General features: G+C 36.1%; 1 protein-coding gene and 1 long non-coding RNA gene across 18 annotated transcripts in view; one reads left to right on the top strand and one right to left on the bottom strand.

The window, feature by feature from the left end:
• CFAP54 (cilia and flagella associated protein 54) overlaps positions 1–20,924 on the bottom strand; it is a 297,401-nt gene that overhangs the window by 252,394 nt on the left and 24,083 nt on the right. For 14 of the 15 annotated variants that reach the window (XR_005370580.1, XR_005370581.1, XR_005370582.1 and 11 more), the window contains exons 6-13: positions 18,769–18,912; positions 16,792–16,905; positions 16,567–16,668; positions 13,826–14,024; positions 7,353–7,534; positions 7,101–7,266; positions 6,084–6,169; positions 478–612 (exon numbers count right to left, since the gene is read on the bottom strand). Coding sequence is in view for 11 of the 15 variants with exons in the window: in XM_038558716.1 (XP_038414644.1) it covers positions 478–612; positions 6,084–6,169; positions 7,101–7,266; positions 7,353–7,534; positions 13,826–14,024; positions 16,567–16,668; positions 16,792–16,905; positions 18,769–18,912 (1,128 nt within the window). In the remaining 4 variants the exon portion in view is untranslated. The remainder of the gene's footprint in view (positions 1–477; positions 613–6,083; positions 6,170–7,100; positions 7,267–7,352; positions 7,535–13,825; positions 14,025–16,566; positions 16,669–16,791; positions 16,906–18,768; positions 18,913–20,924) is intronic. The other variant, XM_038558718.1, reaches the window with a different exon arrangement.
• Positions 16,325–20,924, top strand: part of LOC111090051 — a 48,878-nt gene continuing 44,278 nt past the window's right edge. For 2 of the 3 annotated variants that reach the window (XR_005370586.1, XR_005370584.1), the window contains exons 1-2: positions 16,325–16,393; positions 16,632–16,697. This is a non-coding gene — a long non-coding RNA (uncharacterized LOC111090051). The other variant, XR_005370585.1, reaches the window with a different exon arrangement.

Below are 20,924 nucleotides of genomic sequence, written 5' to 3'. Positions count from 1 at the left end.
CTATTTACAACACATCCAATATGTTACTGTTAAAATGTTTCCTCCTAAGTTTCTGGGTTTTAGTATTCACCTGCTCAACTTTTTCCTTTCCATGTAAGAGCTCTCTGAAATAGTCTAAATATATTAGTGCAGGGGAAAAAAACCCTTTTCTATTTATATTTTCTATTAATAACCTTCTTAACTTACCCAAGTTCATGTAACCTTCAAAATACTAAGAATCTGAAATACCTTCCTACTCCCCTTAAAAATCTGAAATACCTTCCTACTCCACAAAACCAAATTGCAGAAGTGCAGAAAATATGCTTAAAAGAAAGGCTCAGTCAGTCCCACATTTATTTATTTATTTTTTAGCCCCACATTTAAAGAATGGTAGTTAAGCAGGTGGATAAATAGGGAAAATTTAGATTGGAAATATGCATCACAACTTAAATTAGCAACAATTTAAAAAACAAGTGAAAGGAAACAAAAAAGGAATACTTTATTAGTACTGATTTTCTGGGTGAATTTTGCATAGTCATTTCTGGACAGATTGACCCTCTGAATTCCTAATTTGCATTTCTGCCATAGGAACATTATCGTGTCCACAACGATTTCTTTATCAGGTTGAACATTCTGAAAACAAAAATGGCAAAGTAAATTGGTAAGAAAAATAAGATACACATATAGATACAGCTATATAGCATTTACTGTGTGCCAGGAAACACTCTAAGAGCTTTACATACCTACTGCAATAGACTGAGTGTTTGTTGTCTATCCAAAACTCCTATTCATTTAATCTTCATGACAACCCTATGAAGTGAATGCTATTACTATCATTCTCACTTTCCAGATGACCAAACTGAAGCAAAAGAGTAAGTGATTTGGGGGGCACCTGGGTGACTCAGCAGTTGAGTGTCTCCCTTTGGTTCAGGTCATGATCCTGGAGTCCTGGGATCAAGTCCTGCATCAAGCTCCCCATAGGGAGCCTGCTTCTCCCTCTGCCTATGTCTTTGTGTGTGTGTGTGTGTGTGTGTGTGTGTGTGTCTCTCTCACATGAATAAATATATAAATAAATATTTAAAATTTTAAAAAAGGGATCCCTGGGTGGCGCAGCAGTTTAGCGCCTGCCTTTGGCCCAGGGCGCGATCCTGGAGACCCAGGATCAAATCCCACATCGGGCTCCCGGTGCATGGAGCCTGCTTCTCCCTCTGCCTGTGTCTCTGCCTCTCTCTCTCTCTCTCTGTGACTATCATAAATAAAAAAAATAAATAAAATAAATAAATAAAATTTAAAATTTTAAAAAAAGATTAAGTGATTTTTCCCAAGATGAAATGAATAGAAAGTAGCAGAGCCAAGATTCAAACCCAAGCAGTCCAGTTCAGAGTCCACACTCTTAATGAATGCTCTAGGCCACTTCTGCCTCTCTAAAAAGAAATGTTCCAAACATTTTTAGGTAAGCCAATTAGCTCTACCCAAATTTTAAAGTTTTATGTACTACTTTCTTTTTAAATTTTGTGTGGGGAGGAGGAGGAACTAGTAAAGGAAGAGGGAATAGGAAGCTGTGAAAAGATATGAACAAGGAGGAAAGAGACATGAAGAAACCAACAGAACATCACACTTCATATCAATAGATACCATGAGTATAATGAACATATCTCCTTTCAAATCAGTTATTTGGTTGGTTCTTTTCAAAAGAAAAATATAACTCATACCTGAACTAGAAAGATAATGAGTTTATGATTAAAATACACCAAACCTTGAACTCCTTTGGGGCAGCCCTAAGCCTTAATTTACATATGTAGTACCTTGTATGGGAACATAACAGAGAGCAATAAATGTTTATTGAATTGAATGAACTAAGACATACATAATTTTTTTTAAATCCAGTAGTAAAACTTCCTTGCCCTAGCACACTTGGGTGGCTCACTCGGTTGGGTGTCTGACTCTTGGTCTCAGCTCAGGTCTTGATCTCAGGGTTGTGAGTTCAAGCCCCAAATTGGGCTTAGAAAAAAACAACTCTGGTTAGGAGCTATACTGGATTAACAGTGCAGATCTGGGCTATTAAAGTGGACCAGAATGGCTTTCTGACACTAAAGAAATTAAAAGTGTGGGAAAGGGTAGCCTCTTCCTCCAGAGGGCACTGTTTGGCCTCAGAGATTCAGACAAAGCAATTGAAGTTAGATTTTTACATCTGGTCATAGGAGCAATGTTACTAGAAGAAGAAATTATAAATAAGTGTAGAAGAAGGTATAAATAAGTTATGATCTTTTCATACAGTGTAATACTATGCAATAAAAATGAATGATATACAACCACGTGCAACAATAAGGGTGACTCTTGCAAACATAGTATCGATTGAAAGAAGCGAGATACTAAAAGTAGGCATAGATCTTCCTTGATTTATACATTTAAAATACCATAAATCAAAAATGCATTTAGCACACCTAATCTACTTAACATCATAGTTTAACCTTACCTACTTTAAACATGCTCAGAATACTTACATTAGCCTACAGTAGGACAAAGTTCCCTAACACAAAGCCTACTTCATAATATAGTGTTAACTATCTCATGTAATTTATTGAATACTGTGCTGAAAATGAAAACCAGAATAGTTGTGCATCTGTCATTTACCCTCATCATCGTGTGGCTGATTGGGAGCTACAGCTGCTCCTGCCCAGCATCATGAGAAAATTGTATTGCATATTTCCAGCCAGCAAAAAGATCAAAGTTCACAACTTAAAGTATGGTTTCTACTGAATGCGTATTGCTTGTGCACTGTTGTAAAACTGAAAAATCTTAGGTTAAATCATCCTAAGACAGGGACTGTCTATATTTTTTGTATCCAGTTACATACAATACAAAAAAAAAAAAAAAAAAAACAGGTGAAACTAACCAGAGGAGTTAAGATATTGAGTACCCTTGGTAAGGTCAGTGACGGGAAGGGAGCACAGGAGGAGCTATTGGGTGCTGGTCATGTTCTGTTTCTTGAACCGGATGTGTTTCATTTATGATAACCCATGGAGCCTTATACTAGTAAAATGTTTATCATTATATATATTATACTTCCAATATAAAGTTTTAAAAAAATAGGTAAGATTCAAGGGGCACACCTGGGTGGCTTAGTTGGTTAAGCATCTAATTCTTGATTTTGGCTCAGGTCGTAATCTCAGGGTCATGAGATTGAGCCCCAAGTTGGGCTCTGTGCTCCCTCTGAAGTCTACTTGTCCCTCTCCCTCTGCTCCTCCCCCTATTTGTACTCTCACTCTCTTTCTCTCTCTCTCAAATAAATAAAATGAATAAAATCTTTATAAGAACAATCAAAAAGTAAGATTAAAAGTACTAAATTTCTACCTATTTCTGTTTTAGAATATAAACACCATGTACTGGATAATATTACAGACAAGATATGTCAGGGTGCTTGGGTGGTGCACTTGGTTAAGCCTACAACTCTTGGTTTCGGCTCAGGTCGTGATCTCAGGGTTATGAGATAGGCCACATCTGGCTTTGAGCTTAGCATGGAGTCTACTTGGGTTTCTCTCTCCTTGTCTCTCTGCCCCTCCCCTAACCATGTGTGTGCATTCTCTCTCTCCCTCTCTCTCTCCAATCAATCAATCAATATTTTAAAAAGGATATTTTAATGCTTCCAACCTGATCTTTTAAAAATTTAGACAATAAAGTAAAGTATAAAAATAAACAAAATCAAAGCTCATAGGTATTGATGGCTAATGATCAACATCAAAGATGGCCAAGAGAATGGCACAGGACAGAAATGGGTCCAGTTTCAGGAATAGCAGAAGAGCTCTCCATATCAGGTTGGACATAAAAGGGACATGAGCAACCCATCACACCCTATCCTCTCCTCTGAAGAAGGTTTAATCATCTTGTCCTAAGTTTTCCCAGTTGGTCCTTTATCCCTGGATTTAGCAACTGAACTCAAGTACAGAGGTCCTCAAGATAAAACCTTGTCTATTAGGCCTTGAAAAAACAAGTCTAAGGATGACAGGTTGGAGCCTCTTGGCATATTTGGAACATAACTACATCTGATTCCTATTTAGCTAATAACTCATGATCATTACTTTTAGAACTATACTCCAATGAAAATATGATGTTTGGAAAACTTGTCCTAAGTTCATCATTAAAATACTTATTTGTAAAAAAAAAAAAAAAAAAAAAAAAAATCCTTGCCCTTTTCAGCCTTGATTAGAATTTTTTGGTTTAACCCCCAAAAACGAATAATCCAGTTAAGAAGTGGGCAGAAGACATGAATAGACATTTTTCCAAAGAAGACATACAAATGACTAACAAACACATGAAAAGATGCTCAACACTGTCCATCATCAGGGACATAAAATCAAAACCACGATGAGATACTACCTCACTGCTGTGAACATGGCCAAAATTAACAACACTGAAACAACAGATACTGGAGAGGATGTGGAAAAAGGGGAACCCTCTTACACTGTTAGTGGGAATGCAAGCTGGTGCAGCCACTGTGGTAAACAGTATGAAGGTTCCTCAAAAAGTTACAAATAGAACTACCCTATGACCCAGCAATTGCACTACTAGGTATTTACCCAAAGGATACAAAAATACTGATTCTAAGGGGCATATGCACCCTGATGTTTATTAATAGCAGTATTATCAACAACAGCCAAACTGGAGAGAGCCCAAGTGCCCATCAACAGATGAATAGATAAAGAAGATGGAATATTACTTAGCCACAAAAAAAATGAAATCTTGCCATTCACAATGACATGGATGGAATAGGGTATATTATGCTAAGTGAAATAAGTCAGTCAGAGAAAGACAAATACCATATGACTTCACTCATATGTAGAACTTAAGAAACAAAACAGATGAACACAGGGGAAAGAAGAAAAATAAAGAACAGAGGGAGGCAAAACATAAGAGACGCTCAACTATGGAGAACAAACTGAGGGCTGCTAGAGGAGAGGAGGGTGGGGGATGGACTAACTGGGTGATGGGCATGAAGGAGGGCACTTGTTGCAATGAACACCGGGTATTATATGTAAGTGATGAATCACTAAATTCTACTCCTGAGACCAGTATTACACTATATGTAAACTAATTAGAATTCAAATAAAAACTTGAAAACAATAAAAAAGAATTTTTTGGGTTAGCTCCTAAATATAATCATTATATTTGCTATCAAATACCTTTCTTTCAAAAATTAAATATGTGTCCCAAGTATTAAATAAACCCGGAAGAAATAGAAAACATTCTAACAGTGGAACTTCTCAAGTCCCTTACTGTGGTTTCACTTCCCTGAACAAATGTTAACACAATGCTCTATCATTGCGGTTTCCAAACTCTTTTTAGAATAGTAAAACCAAATTTTCAAATGTAATTCTATCTCAACATTAACTAATAAAAGGAGGTTAGGGTGTTACTAAACAAACTGAGCTCCTGAGGAACTTCAGGAAAGCCCTGAGAATCCCTGCAATTCAGTGTTAACACCAGTGCTGTGCTAGTTTTACTTAAACATTCATACCCACAAATCATCATGTCCACTGGCCATTTTGTGCAAAGTGACTCCAAATAATAACCAATTTCTATATTCATGGACTGAAAAGCAGTATTTCATTAAGAATGTTAACTCTAGGGGTATCTGGGTGGCTCAGCTGGTTATGCATCTGCTCAGGTTATGGGGATGGTACCCCACATCGGGCTCCCTGTTCAGCAGGGAGTCTGCTTCTCCTTCTCCCTTTGCCCCTCCCCCCCATTTGTACCGTGTGTTTGTGTCTCTCTCTCTCTCTCAAATAAATAAAAATCTTTAAAAAAAAGAAGAAGAAGAATGTTAACTCTAATTGAAACGACTGCCTTATTTCCTTCAGTATTAAAAATATAAAGCCTAGGAATTTCCCAAAAAGGAACAAAAGGAGTTACTATCAATATCAGAGTTATTAACAATATCAGACTTAAAATCACAAGCCAGGTTATGACTCAATCTCTTATTTAATGATTAAACAATATAAAATTCTGGCAGGTTGTAATTCCTGTGATATTTTAAATCTGGCTTTACATTAGGTATAATAGCCTCCTTCAACACTATTACAAAATATTCAAAAAAGCAATTTCACCTGAGGAGAGGCACAGACACAAGAGTACAAGGTTGCTGCCAAATGGAAAATGTCTTCTGAATATCCATAAGTCTTCATACTAGAATCTAATTCATAAAATAGAGAAAAATGAAACAAAAAAATCAATTACAAAATTTCAAATAGAAAAGACACAGAAACACAGAAATTCTACAAAATGATATAAATAGTATCTGGGTAAATATGTTACTAAGATATTTCTATACAAAAACTAATCTAAGCGGGCTCTCATGCAATTAAAATAGACTATTATCATTAATCTGCAATCTGTATGCCAACTACATCCAAAATAGAATCAAAAAGGCTCATAATATTAAAACATATGTAAAATATGGCAGTTGAAATAAAAATAACAAAAATATCTATTCAGAAACCACTAGAAAAAATATATATCATTATTTGGTACAAATTATTTACTGCACTTGAACAGCCATAAAATGCCTTAAGAACATTATAAAACATAAAACACACGGGATTAAATCATCTCGTCAGTCTAAAAATAGAGGTTGCAGATTTTCAGTTATGTACACAATAACTTCTAAGACTTACAATGCTGGAATGAAAAACTACCCCCACTGAAAAGAGGGCACCACCAAATCTTCCCTTGCTAATGTGAATTGATGGCTTTTGATTTACTATCCTTCTGGTGTCTCACTTACCAACAAGACAGTAGCTAAGTAGAGCCTTATTCATCTATTCAAAGTCATCATGCAGAATAAAATCCAGCATCTTTACAAGGCCTAGAAGCCTACAGGATCTGGCACCCAGCTATTTCTCTGACCACATTTCCTATCACATTCTCAACTTCCACCACACCACCAGTGCACTCCAGTCATACATGCCTCATTGCCATTCCTTCAATAACCAACCACACTTTCACCTCAGGGTCTTTGCACTTCCTGTTTCCTCTGCCTTGAACATTCTTTCTCACTTCGTCTAGAGAGAGTGTATTTTATCAGATGAAATTTTAAGTTTTCAAAAAGGCAAATAAATACTCACCATGAAAAGCAATTTTTTTAACATAAATTTGAGCTGACTGTCCTTCTTGGTAGTTTTCCATTGGAAAGACCAAACCTTTGTTTCTCTTTACATTGATTAGAGGTTCTATTGCAATCAGAAGAGTTAAATCCTTTTCTGCTTTCTTTGACTCTGGATCAGCCTGCCTCTAAGAGAAATATATCCCACAAGTTAATTAATAATTCAAAGCCATCTTAACAAAATAAAAACAAATTATAGATTTGTATATATTACCTGGAGAAAATCAATCAGCTGCCCAGCTGATGATTCAAATAAACTCCATTCCTCATAAGTAAAAGCTAATTTTACAAATTTTACAGCAGCATCTATAGAAATAAGATTTTTTCCTTTTATGGTAAGTTGCAAAAGAGATGTCTGTGGAAAATCAAGCATTCCATCTGCACCAGTATTTGACACTAGAAAAGGAAAGAGAGAGGTCTGAATGTCATTCATACAAAGAAATATTTACTAAATATTAACTATCAGATAATGCTAGGCCCTAGGGAAACATGGAAAAGAAGCAAATATAATCCCGGCCTTCACAGAGCTTATACCTTAATAGGGAAGCAAGAAGGGTTAGGGGGAAGTACAGGGTGCCGTGAGGACAAATAAGAAGGGCATTGAACATGAATTTGGAGTAAGAGAGTGGTCAAGGATGGCCAGCCAGAGGAAGGAACATGGAATCTCAAACACAGAGAATTAGCAAGCGTTAACTAGTCAAATAGGCAGCTAGATATTACAAAGCTCAGGAAATAGATCTATAATAAGGATACAGTTTTAGAGTCATCATTATAAATCCATAGTAAACAATAGAAGCAGTCATGGGCAATGTACAGCTACCTAGGACAGGAGAATTAGGAGCCCCAATATGCAAGAGAAGGACACAGGGAGAAAAGGCTGGAAAGAAGAGTGTTTAGAAAAAAGTATTCAACAGTAACAAATACTAGAGTGTAAAGGAAGAAAAACACTGAGAGTGACCCTTGGATTGAACAAAAAGGGAGTTGTCCATGACATTCTCCATAGAGAACTAAGGACAGAGAGCTGAAGACTGTATAAGTAGAAAGGAAAGAATTTAGAACAGTGAAAATGGACTAGTTCTGACTATAACAAGAGGAAGAAATACAGGGAGGAAGCTAAAAGGGACTGTTTGGAAAGATTAGGCAAAGAAACTTAGAAGGAACATCTCTTCCTTCTCATTTTAATGAAAGACAATGGAAAGGATGGGTACAGGTGAAGGCAAATTTTCAAGTTTGGGTGAACAAAATCTCATCTGAGAGCATTTTCTTCATGAAGAAGAGATGGGCCCAAACTGTGGCAGAGAGACTCCTTGCCCTCAGATAGGCATGCACGTGTGGATCCGTGTACACACACACACCCTAAACTCACCTGAAAGTATGCATGCTATGGTCTAGGCTTTCACCTCTCCTTCCAGGTAGATATTATGGACAAGTTAGCAAAGTGCACCAAAGCAACAAAAGGCAAACTCGTGAAAAAATAAAAAAACACAAACACCTTGAAACAAAGACCACAAATGAAAATACCTTTTACCAAAGGAAGCACAAAAATGGAAAAGTGAACACTTAACCTTAAAAAGTATTCTCTCAAGGAAATAAGATTTTAGAAACATGAAGTGAGAATAAACTGCTATGAAAAAGAATTAAACGGAAACTAGGTATAAATTATTTTATTGTTGAAATGAAGAATTCAATAGAGGAATGGAATAGAATAGCAAGAACCAAAGAACAAATTAGTGACCTGGAAAGTCGAATTGAGGAACTTTCCCAGAAGGCAATAGAAAGGAATAAAGAGATTAAAATAAGACATGGAAAGTGGGATGTAGATCTTCCTATTAGGGCCCTCAGAGAATTTTTAATAATACTTATTTATTTACTTGATAGAGAGAGAGAGTGAGTGAGTGGAGAGCAGGGGCAGAATCTTCAAGCAGACTCCCTCCTGAGCGCAGAGCCTGCCTCAGGACTCAATCTCATGCATGACCCATGAGATCATGATGTGAGCAAAAACTAAGAGTCACATATGCCTAACTCACTGAGCCACCCAGGTGCCCTGAGAATTTTTAAAAAGTAAACATAAGGAGAAGGAACAAAGAAGTAACATAAAAAATGAAAGAAAGATGTAAGATCTCAAAGTACCTCCTGTATTACCAAGCTCACCCCTAGACTTAGCATAATAAAATATAAGAACATCACAGAAGAGGACATTGTAAAAGCTAAATCTGTAAAATAACAAGGTTTAAACTATTGAGAGACTTCTCAACACCATATGCAAGACTATGGAGAAATGTCTTTAAAATTCTAAAATAAACCAACTTCTAAGCAAAGGATTATATCCAGCTAAACTATTTCAAAGTTCTTACAGTTTGTATTTAAGCAAAAAGAAATGAATTTACAAAGAAGTAGTGAAAAATGGGAAAGATGAAGAAAAAGGCTTAATAGTATATTCATTGTCTTAAAAAAACAATGACTAGGACTTGTATCTAGAATATACAAAGAATTCTCAAAATCCAATAGAAAAGATAAGCAATCCAATTAGAAAATGGGCAAAAGACATTGAAGAGAAGAAGAATATAAAGATGGCAAATAAATACTTGAAAAGATGTTCAGCATCATTACCCATTAGGGAAATAGGGAAAAGCCACAATGAAATATCACTATATACCTCTCAGAATGGCTAAAAAAAAAAAAAAAAAAAAATGGTGAGAACACCAGATACTGTCAAACATTACAAAACTGTTACACAATCTTACAAAATATTGTAGATGGGAATGTAAAATGGTACAGTCAACCTGAAAAACAGTATGGCAACTTTCTACAAAACAACATAGACCCTTACCCAGCAATTATTCTCTTGAGCATTTATCCCAGAGAAATGAAAAAGCATGTTCACACTCAACGTTCATAACAGCTTTATCCTAAGAGCCAAAAACTGGAAAGAACTCAAATGTCCTTCAACAGATCAAACTGTGATACATCTATACCATGGACTACTACTCAGCAATACGAAGACAACTATTAATACGCACAACTTGGCTACATCTCAAGGTAATTATAGTGAGTGAAAAAACACACAGTCACCTAGTTTATGGCAAAAGAACATTATAGTCAATGGGGCAAGGAAGGTCTCTTCAATAAATGGTGCTGTGTCAAGTAGATATTATATGGAGATAAATAAATCTTGATCTCTGCCTTGTACCACAAAAACAAAATTTAGACCTAATGTGAAAGGCAAAATAACAAAGCTTCTAAGAGAAAACATTGGAATATATCTTTATGATATTACAATATGGAGATTCTTAAACATGACACAAAAATGGTTAACTATAAAGGATATATTGATAAACTGGACTACTTTAAAATTAAGAATTCCTCTTCCTTGACAGCTTAATTAGGAGAGTGAAAAAGCAAGCCACCAAGTGGGAAAAAATATTTGCAATACATATCTTCAACAAAGAACTTGCATCCAGAATCTATAAAGAATTCTGACAAACCAATAAGAAAAAGGCAAATAGCTCAACATAAAAATGGGCTAAAGGACACCTGGGTGTCTCAGTGGTTGAGCATCTGTCTTCGGCTCAGAGCATGAACCTGAGTCCAGGGATCAAGTCTCACATCGGGCTCCCCGCATGGAGCCTGCTTCTCCCACTGCCTGTGTCTCTGCCTCTCTCTCTGTGTCTAACATGAATAAATAAATAAAATTTTAAAAAAAGAAAGAAGAAAGAAAGAAAGAAAGAAAGAAAGAAAGAAAGAAAGAAAGAAAGAAAGAAAGAAAGAAAGAAAGAAAGAAAAAAGAAAGGAAGGAAGGAAGGAAGGAAGGAAGGAAGGAAGGAAGGAAGGAAGGAAGGAAGGAAGGAAGGAAGGAAAAGAAAAGAAAAAAAAGAAAAGAAAAGAAAAAGAAAGGAAGGAAGGAAGGAAGGAAGGAAGGAAGGAAGGAAGGAAGGAAGGAAAGGAAGAAAAGAAAAATGGGCAAAAAATCTTGGTTCACAAACTGGCCCCCATACATGGAGGGCAAAGAGACCAAAAAAAAAAAAGAGGCAGACCATTCAGATTGGTAGGTGGTAGTTTTAATAAACAAAGGAACGTATATACAAGGCTTGTCCATAGTTTCTTTTTTTTCCTAATATTTTATTTATTTATTCATGAGAGACACAGAGAGAGAAGCAGAGACACAGGCAGAGGGAGAAGCAGGCTCCATGCAGACAGCCTGACATGGGACTCGATTCCAGGTCTCCAGGATCACACCCTGGGCTGAAGGGCAGTGCTAAACCGCTGAGCCACTCGGGCTGCCCCTTGTCCATAGTTTCTATAGCATTTCTATACAAGACTCAACTGGGTTCAGTCACATATACCATACACATAGTCTCAATAATACTTACTCTCACAAAGCTACAGCCTTGAAACCACTAGTAGTACAATAGTAGGTAGGACATACATACCAAGGACAGGGTGGGGTGAGAGATGGGGAGTGTAAGGAGCCTCCAAATGCCTGGGTCCAGCTCAAGAACTAACTGCTGGTTATATTCTCTTGATGATCTCCTCCAACAAATCTAAACAGGCACTTTGCAAAATAGGATATCCAAATGATGAAGAAGTGTATGAAAAGGTGCCCAACTTCACTAGTCATCAGAAAAATGCATATTAAATCCATAATACTACTGAATTTACTGAATTCACACCAGAACAGACCAATGAAAAAGACAAATAAATCTAAGCGTCCAAATTTGAAGCAATTAGAACTCTCATAAAATGAGATACCACTTATAAATTAAATCGGTTAAAAAAATAATTTTGGAAGACAGTACCTGTTATAGCAAAATACACACATGCCCTATGCTGTATCAATTCCACAACAGAAATGCATAGCAGATGATGTTCACCACTTCTCTTTCAGTAATTTACAAAACAAGCTGACCAAAAATATCAGTAGGAATAGAGAAGATTTAACTACATATGATTTACAAACTTCACTAATCAACACACACAAAGTAATGTACCCAAAATGAAAGAATATATAGTCTTTTCAAGTATATACAGACTATTTACCAAAATTGACAAGTTAGGCCAAAAACCACATTTCAACAATTTTAACAGCTTCAAAGAATAGCAAATAGAATATGCTTTCTGGCCAAAATATAAGTAAGCTAGAGATCAATAACAAAAAGACAATTACCATTATCTCTCTGTTTTTTGATTTGTGACCCATTTATCAAAGAAAAAAATCACAATGGGAATTTGAAAATATTCTTAACTAAATGTTAATGAAGCTATGATAAATCAAAGTTTTAGGTACATAGCTACAGTTGAATTTAGAGAGAAATGTCTTAATATACATGTTACATAAAGATAAATCCTGAAAAATCCACGATCTAAGCTTCCAAGTCAATAAATTTTTAAAAATCATCAAAGTAAACCTAAGAGAGTAGAATAAGGGAAATAATAAAGAACAGAAACGAATAATACGGAAAGCAAATACACAACAGAGAGGATAAACACAAATATTGCTCATGGAAAAGACTAATGAAACTGGTAGACTCCTGATGAAATGGGAGAAAAAGGCAAGCTGACCACTATCAGGAATGAAAATGAGGAGCCCAGACACCTACCAATCTTATAAACATTAAGATCATAATGAGATATTATAAACAATTTTATGAAAATTTGAACATATTGTATCAAAAATAGAACTTTTTCAAGCAAAGTCCTATTTACCAAACTGATAGTAGGGTTTTTTTTTTTTTAATGAAAAGAAAGCCTAAATCATTTTCTATCTATGGGAAAATTTTAATCCATAGTTAAAAACCTTTCCACAATGAAAATTCCAGGTCCAAATGCTATCACCAGTAAATTTAATTGAATGTGAAGGAAGAAAAAACACCAATCTGACATGAAATCTTTCAAATAAGAGAGAAAGAGGGTATACTTCTCAACTTTTTAGATGAGGTCAATATGACCTTGAAAGCAAAACCTAAAAAGGAAAGGAAAACCTCTCATGAACAGAGAAGCAGAATATTAAACATTAGCAAATAAAATCAAATAATGTATCAAATGGATAACCCTTACCTCCACATTAGATCTCTTCCAAAAACTTAGGGTGGTTAAAAATTAGATAGGCAATCAATGTAACTTACCATATTAATAGAAATAAAATAGAAATCTATTTAATCAACTCGATAAATCCAGAAAAGGCTTTTGATGAAATTCAACAACTATTCAAGATTAAAAACAAATAAACAAAAGTCAGTAAACCAAGAGTAAAAGAAACTTCCTTAATCTGGAAAAAAAAAGTATCTAAAAAAATCCTTCAGCAAACACCAAAATTAACGATAAAATGTTGAAAGCTTTCCATGTAACATCATGAGACAAGGATATCTGCTATCACAACTTCCATTTCATGTTTTATTCAAGATCTTATCCAGTGTAATAAGCCAAGAAATGCAAGAAAAAAGATATTAAAATATTAAGGATTGGAAAAAAAGAAACAGAAGTCATCATTCACAGCCAAGATGATTATATACCTAAACAAATCCACAAGAAAATCTAATAAATTATTCAAATTATCAGTTGACTTTAACAAGATTGCTGAATTTAAGATCAATAAAAATTGGATATCAGTTTCTTATATGTTGGAGTAACACACTAAAATTTTTGTTTCTCATGTTCTACCATAAAATATTATTTTAACAAATTATTTACTTATTAAAAGTTCTTTTCCCGCCATAAACAGTTCTGAGACAACATCACGAATTTCTACTTCCTCTGTAGCAACAGGTCCAGTCTGTAGTGTACGCCTATTTGAATCAGAAAGAGCTTCTAAGACAGCCAGAAACCGGGATGAAGTACTATCAAACATCTCATCCAACAACCGTTCTGTGACAGTACGTGGCCACGGCAACTGGAATAAAAACAAAACAAAACAAAATTTTAAAAAACACAGTCCACTTCTTTAAGGTTCTATAGTATTTAATATTATAAGCAAAAGTAAGCAAGGCATGTTTCATCAATGCTAAAAGAGAGAGTGGTTGGCCTGTCAATGAGATGGCTACTTTTATAGTTTTCATTTTTGAGGTATCTCTCCAGACTCCATTAAAGTTTATGTCATATCGCCATTACATCAAAGACTTTGCTATTTCTTTATGTTTATGTTTCCAAGGCAGCATTAAAAGGCTGTTTATTACTGTCTTTTTATTTGGGCAACATCAATCTCCATATGCTTTGTGTTACCTTAATTACAGCCTTCAGGAACTGAGACTCAAGCTTTGGTTGCCTAGGAATCTCTCAAGAGTGCTTTTTAGATTCACAGACCAAATCTTGAAGTTCAGTGGGGGGGGGGGGGGGGGGGGGGGAGCACTTTGCATAAGTACCACAGGAAATTCTAATGTAGATGGCCCTCAAACCCAAATTTGAAACAATATTTTACAGTATAAATAACTGGTCTTATAGTCAACTAAAGAAGAGTTGACCGGATATATACTAATAAGCTAATGACTGTTGCAGCTCTGTATGAATTCCCAGCCACTCTGCTTTGTATCATCTCAGAATGACTTCCCCTCCTGCCTGTGACTTGCCTCAACACTATTATTCTAACAATTGATCTGTTCTCTGTATTTAGATTACCAGGAAATAAGAGAGGTAGCTCTGGTCAGCTTTTCTAGAATCCATGTGGAGTTAGAAGATGCCCATCCTATTCCCCATGATTCCCCTGCTTCTCTCCTTTTCTTGGAGCAAAGTCAGAAAGACAGAAAAACATAACAGGGTTATAATATAACATAACGACAGAAAAGCATAAACAGGGTTAAAGCTGCTTTGGATTATTTTTCCCCAAACACCAACTTCTCTACTCATTAGTTTCTATGCCTTTTCAATTCATAGGTTAACTGATACATTAAAAATCTCAATAAAACTCGAACTTCATGCCCTAGCCTCTCTTTATAAACAGAGGTAAGGGTTTCTTCTAAGATTTTTACCATAGGTTAAAACAGAGCTTTTAAAAATTATACTTATAAGCATAATAAACTTTCTAATAACTAGAAATATTCAAAATGAAATAAAAACCAAAAATTATAATTAAATTGTTTTTAGAAATATCATAAAAACTAGCAAAAAGTGAAACAATATTTATCAGAGCTGTAGATGAATACCAAGTAAAATATTTTAAAATATAAATATTTAAAATATCTATAAAAAAGATTAAAGGCAATAAAAAACAAATGGGCTGCCAAGCATGACAAGCAAAATATTAATGTCTATAAAAATAGTGAGCTCATTCAAATATATTTTAAAAACTAAAATCTCTAGCAGATAAATGGTCAAAAACTATGGATAATAAAATTCACAGAAAAAGGAAATAAAAAGAGTAAATACAAATATAAAGGAAAGTTGGATCAAAGAAATAGTTAAAATGACAAGTCATTTTATAAAAGCTGAATTATCAAAAAAAAAAAATCAAGAGGGGCACCTGAGGTGGCTCAGTCAGTTAACCATCTGACTCTTGATTTAGGCTCAGGTCATGAACTCTGGGTCTTGAGATCAAACCCTGGGTTGGGCTCTGTGCTCAATGTGGCGTCTGCTCTAGATTCCCTCTTCTGTTCCTTCTGTGCCTTCCATGCTCACTCACTCTTTCTCTCCCATTCTCCCAAATTAATTAATTAATTTGGGAATATATATCAAGAGAATAGAAGCACTTACATCCTTTGATTCAAATCCTACACCTTGAATTTTGCCCACAGGAAATTAAAAAAATAATAATGTATCGAAGATGTTGATTACTTCAAGTTTTGACATGTGAGAAGAGACTGCTGTCCCTTTCATGCTGGGCATTATTGCCTGCCCAAGATTCTCCAGAGCTTTCTTAAATCCCCTACAGCAGAACGACCAGCAGTTTTCAAAATGAGGGCTTCTCCTCAACCTGGCCCTGAGCAGCATTCATGAGCAGAGCCCCCTGTTAACTAACTCTAATAACTATGATGCCAGTGGGAAATAAATGGTTGTTTTAAGCCACTAAGATAGGGGGGTTGTTTTTGATATGGTGTAGCTTAGTTCCTAAACACTCCCAAGGGTGAAGTCTTAAGCTGAGGAAAAAAGGTGCTCTCCACCTTCTCTCTAACCTCAAAGTTAGAGGTTGAGGTTACCTCAGCTGAGCTAACACCAAGCAGTCAAAGACAAAGGCCTCTGTGACACCACTCAAAGTTTGCATTTCAATCTTTCCCAGGCTCCTCTTCTGCATCTTGTCCTTAAAAGTCACAAAACTCGGACTGTGGGAAGGTACAAAAGCTTTAAGTAAGGGATGAAGTGAGGCTATGTCCAAAGTGGGAAGGCATTCCTCTATTTGTCATTGGTGCAGAGAACAGGGGACAGGATTTGGCTTCAAAGATAGAGGTGTGATACAAACATACTGCAAGAAGAGTCTGAACAAGAGAAGACGTTTTTAGACTTACAGTTTGAGCTTCCCTCAAGTTAATTCTTATCTTTGGTCTAAAGAAACTTTTGTTTTTTCTTCTAGACTCAAATACTCCTCTTTTGAAGATCATTACTGCCATCTGTCTCAAAAAAAAGAATTATATATGAGGTAACAACGGGATGCACTTCTCGAGCACTAATATTAAGTACTTAATCAACTATATAGTGCAGTAAATTTCTTTTATTTCATGAAATTTTTATACCTTTATTGTGGCCTCTCTATAATATCTTCTGGATTCTTCCTGTGATTTTGAGGAACTCATTAATTCCAGTTGCCTTAACTCATCAATTTTAGCTAAAGCACGACGAGCAAATGCCTATATGCGATTAAAATAAATTTAATTCATAAGTGAGAGTTATAGTGATTAAAAATATATCAAGACAGTATGTTTTATTCTCCCAGAATTTGATTTAATTGGTGAGTTAAACTCTAGATTGATGCTAACTCCGTATAACACTATAACTATCCCATCAATCATTTCCTACAAGCATCCCAGAAGTCTGAAGGTCTAAAGTTAATAAACTGTCAGATATGCTAATTTTATGAATCAAGAAAATTTTTAAAAAGTATGAAAAGCCAAAATCTGTAGCTTCATATAAATTATCATATCTCTGGCATTATGAGCAGGAGCGTGCGCATGCACACTCACACACACACACACCCCCCTCCTCAAAATCCTGACCTTCTAACTAAAACAGGCTATATTATTTAGTCAGCTGTCCACTAAATTGTGAAGTTCTTAAAGGTTCTTATTTATTTTTATATCTCTAGTACCCAGTATATAGGAAGTATTTACTAATATCTGAGGACAAAACGAAGGAAGAAGGCAGTACTGCTTATTTAATCAGATCACATTATTATGATTCTCTATAGTTCAATTTATAGAATTCATTTTACCATTTCTTTTTTTTTTAGATTTTATTTATTTATTCATGAGAGACAGAGAGAGAGAGAGAGAGAGGCAGAGACACAGGCAGAGGGAGAAGCAGGCTCCATGCAGGAAGCCTGATGTGGGACTCAGTCCCAGGACTCCAAGATCACACCCTGGGCCGAAGGCAGGCGCCAAACTGCTGAGCCACCCAGGCTTCCCTCATTTTACCATTTCTTTGAAATATTTCATCTATAATTTATCATTTTTTATGAAGATGCTTCTAGACATAACATACATGAAGGGTTAAATTTCCCAATAAGGAAGAATTCCAACAGGAATCAAATAGTCAAAACTGTGTATACCATTTTAATAGCTACAGAAATATGCCAACTAACTGTACATGCATGGTGAGTAGTTTTTAGAATGTATCTTGGGCTAGAAAATGTACCCACAAGGGCTATATTAGGCTATATAGGATGAGCTACTACCATCCAATCCTTCAGAATTAATTTGGGCAGAAAACACTAAATGTAAAAAAGCCATTAACTAGCCAGATGGCTGTGAACAGGATATGAAAAGAAGATTTGTACAGCTGTGAAGGCTCTGTCCTGCATAAGGCTACAGCCAAGAGGTTGAGTAAGGGCCAAAATCCAGCCCCCCACTGCACTCAACAGACCACGCACACTGGTACAGGGATGTGCTGGCCTAAAGGAAGGGGCGCCTACTTCTAATACTCACCAAGCCCTCATCTATTGACAAGCCAGGTACCATGTGCTGTAGAAAGGATGTCTTTTTTCATCTACACAGAGGTACCATATAGGCCAATAGGTACTCCTAACAGATAAGTTACATTCCAAGTATTCGGTCTAAAAGATATACAGGAAAAGAAAGAAAAACAAGAGATAGAGTGTATTAAACAAATGGTAGCTGGAAGCAGAGAAAAGCAAAACAAATGGACTGTAGGGTTATATAAATATAAAATATAAAACTAAATAGGGAAGGAAAGTGACTTGTATACAAGAATCCAATGAGGAAGGTAGGATAGCCAAAATCTTATTCAGAAAGGGGACAAAGAAGGTGAATGTGAACAGAGAATAAAGGAGAGAGCAGAATGCAGAGCCCAAGGTTCAACACAAGGGAGAAGCCAAGCACATTTCTGCAACTAAACCCTGGCCAGGACTTTTATCTTTGCTCCAATGCAATTCTTTGGATTCTGTCTGTGTTTGTGTTGCTGGGCATCTGAAGAACAAAATGCTGAGTAGCTCATATTTTTAAATATTGGAATCCTGAGATTGAAAAGTGGCCTACCTCTCCATGAATGCCAGCTTGGGAGTCATAGTAGCACTGGCAGACGGCAGTGTAAAGAGTAGCTCTCCACGTCAGGGACCTGACAGACAGGAGTGGCACCGAGAACTCCATACACATACTGGCCCACAGGAGGTATTCTAAGGCCTGAGGAAAAAGGAGCACACTCGAATGTATTTTCATTTTAAGCTAACCATGCTGATTTCTATCCAATATAATCAAATTATAAGTTGTGAGTATGGTTGCTGACTGCTTAAACCCAAAAGACCATAAACAGTGAGGCAAGAAAAAAATAAGCATTTAAAAAGTAAAGGAATAATTTAAAGAACTCAAAATTTTCAAGTTAACTATTTTAGAATGTCTTCCTTCTTAGCTCCTAAAGTGCCATGAACTCGACTCGTTTTTATTAATATCTGTCAAGTGTCAACAGCAGTGTAGGAGGTAATTTACATACATGTTTATATCTCTATATACTTACATTCCATCCAATTCCATTAATATGCTCATGTGTGCAGTTCCAAAGTGAGACTGCAGTCTCTTTGAAAATAAGAATCTTATTACTTTGTTACTTACCTTGTTACTCCATCACCAGCACCTAGAAGAGTACCAGGTTCATAGCAGATATCCCCAAGTGCTATTAATTGAATTCAGTAGAAACCTTAAAGTCGGCAGAACCAACAACATAGGAGAGCTAACAAGTATTTGAGATTCTCAAGAAAATAACGATAATAAATTTGGACAACAGAATAAAGTCCTTCTTCTGGTAACAAATTCGGCCTTCAATAATTGAGTAAGTAATTAAGGAAAAATATGTCTAAAATAGTCAAGTCTTGAAATGACTGAAATCCATTGACTGTCTGATTTTCATTAAAAAGCTCCAGTTAATGGTACTAATGTGGAACTGTGTCAAGTAGCCATAGAATCAGAGGGCTGAAAGTCAATCTAATTTCATCCCCTCCAGTATCACCAGCACCACAACCAGATGTCCTATACCTTCCCTGTCCAAGCGTTCTCATATCTAGTGACAAGGAACATGCCACATGGTGTCGGAAGGCGATTCTAAAACATGAAAAGTGTTTCCTATATCTGAAATGAAATTCACCTCGATATACTTCCAGTGCATTGGTTCTGGTCATGCCTTCTGGAACAGCATAAAACCGCCCCAAGTCCACTCCCAGGTTACAGCCTTCCATGAATTAGAAAACACCTATGTATCCTGTTTTCTCCCCCATCTCTCTCTCCAGGGCAAATATCCCTGGGCGCTTTTGTATCTCCTAGGCCTGCACTTCCTTTCTCCATCATGGCTAGTCTCCTGTGGCTTTGCTCCAGGTTGCCAAAGACCTTTACAGTGCATGACTTCTCCACAGTAAAATGAATACTACATCTCTACTAAGTGGGCCCGGGGTTGCTTTCTTGTTGTTTTTGTTATTGTCATTGTTGTTTGCCAACCTTGCCACATTGTGAACTGAGGTGGAATTAACAGTCACCCAAACGAGTTTTCTCACATTTGCTGCACTAAAATTCTATTGTGGATTTTTGCATATGGACTGTTGTGGTTTGTGGGGATATGGGATCGAACCATGCATAAATTTTCTCCCTTTAAATTCACATATCTTTTCAAAACCCCTTGGGATCCCTAATATTAGAAATTTCACATTTCAAAATAAAAATAGCTTCAGTCACCAACTGCTACCATTATATTTGGGTTCACACTCAGACTTAGAATAAAAGACCCCAACAACATATCTTAGTGCCAGAAGGGACCGTCTAAGAGGTTGAACTGCTAGTAAGCAACAGAGCTGGGGATAGAATTCAGGTCTTTGGACTCCCAAATACAGCTGCGATCTATCCACTATGTGGGGCAGCCTTGACAAAGGGGGAGTTCTGAAAACCCATCATCCTACTTGGGGTTCTGGAAAAGTGTCAGGTTTAAAAATGAAAAGCCATTTCTAAAACAAAACAAAAAATAAAACAAATCTTAATTTGCAGACTTTTTTCTTGCCCCTAAAAGCTAGGAAGAACAATTTCTATTAATAAAAAAAAGTTGATGTGCTTTCAGCAAACTGTTCTCTTCATAGGGGAAAAAAAATGTGAAAAACCAAGTTATAAGAACCCTGCAAGGGCATGGCTCAGGTGTTGCATAGGAAAAACACACACGA

Source organism: Canis lupus, chromosome 15 (assembly GCF_011100685.1).
Source record: "Canis lupus familiaris isolate Mischka breed German Shepherd chromosome 15, alternate assembly UU_Cfam_GSD_1.0, whole genome shotgun sequence".
Classification (NCBI taxonomy): Eukaryota; Metazoa; Chordata; class Mammalia; order Carnivora; family Canidae; genus Canis; species Canis lupus.
Note: the sequence above shows the minus strand (reverse complement) of the source record. Positions and strands in the feature narration are given on the sequence as shown.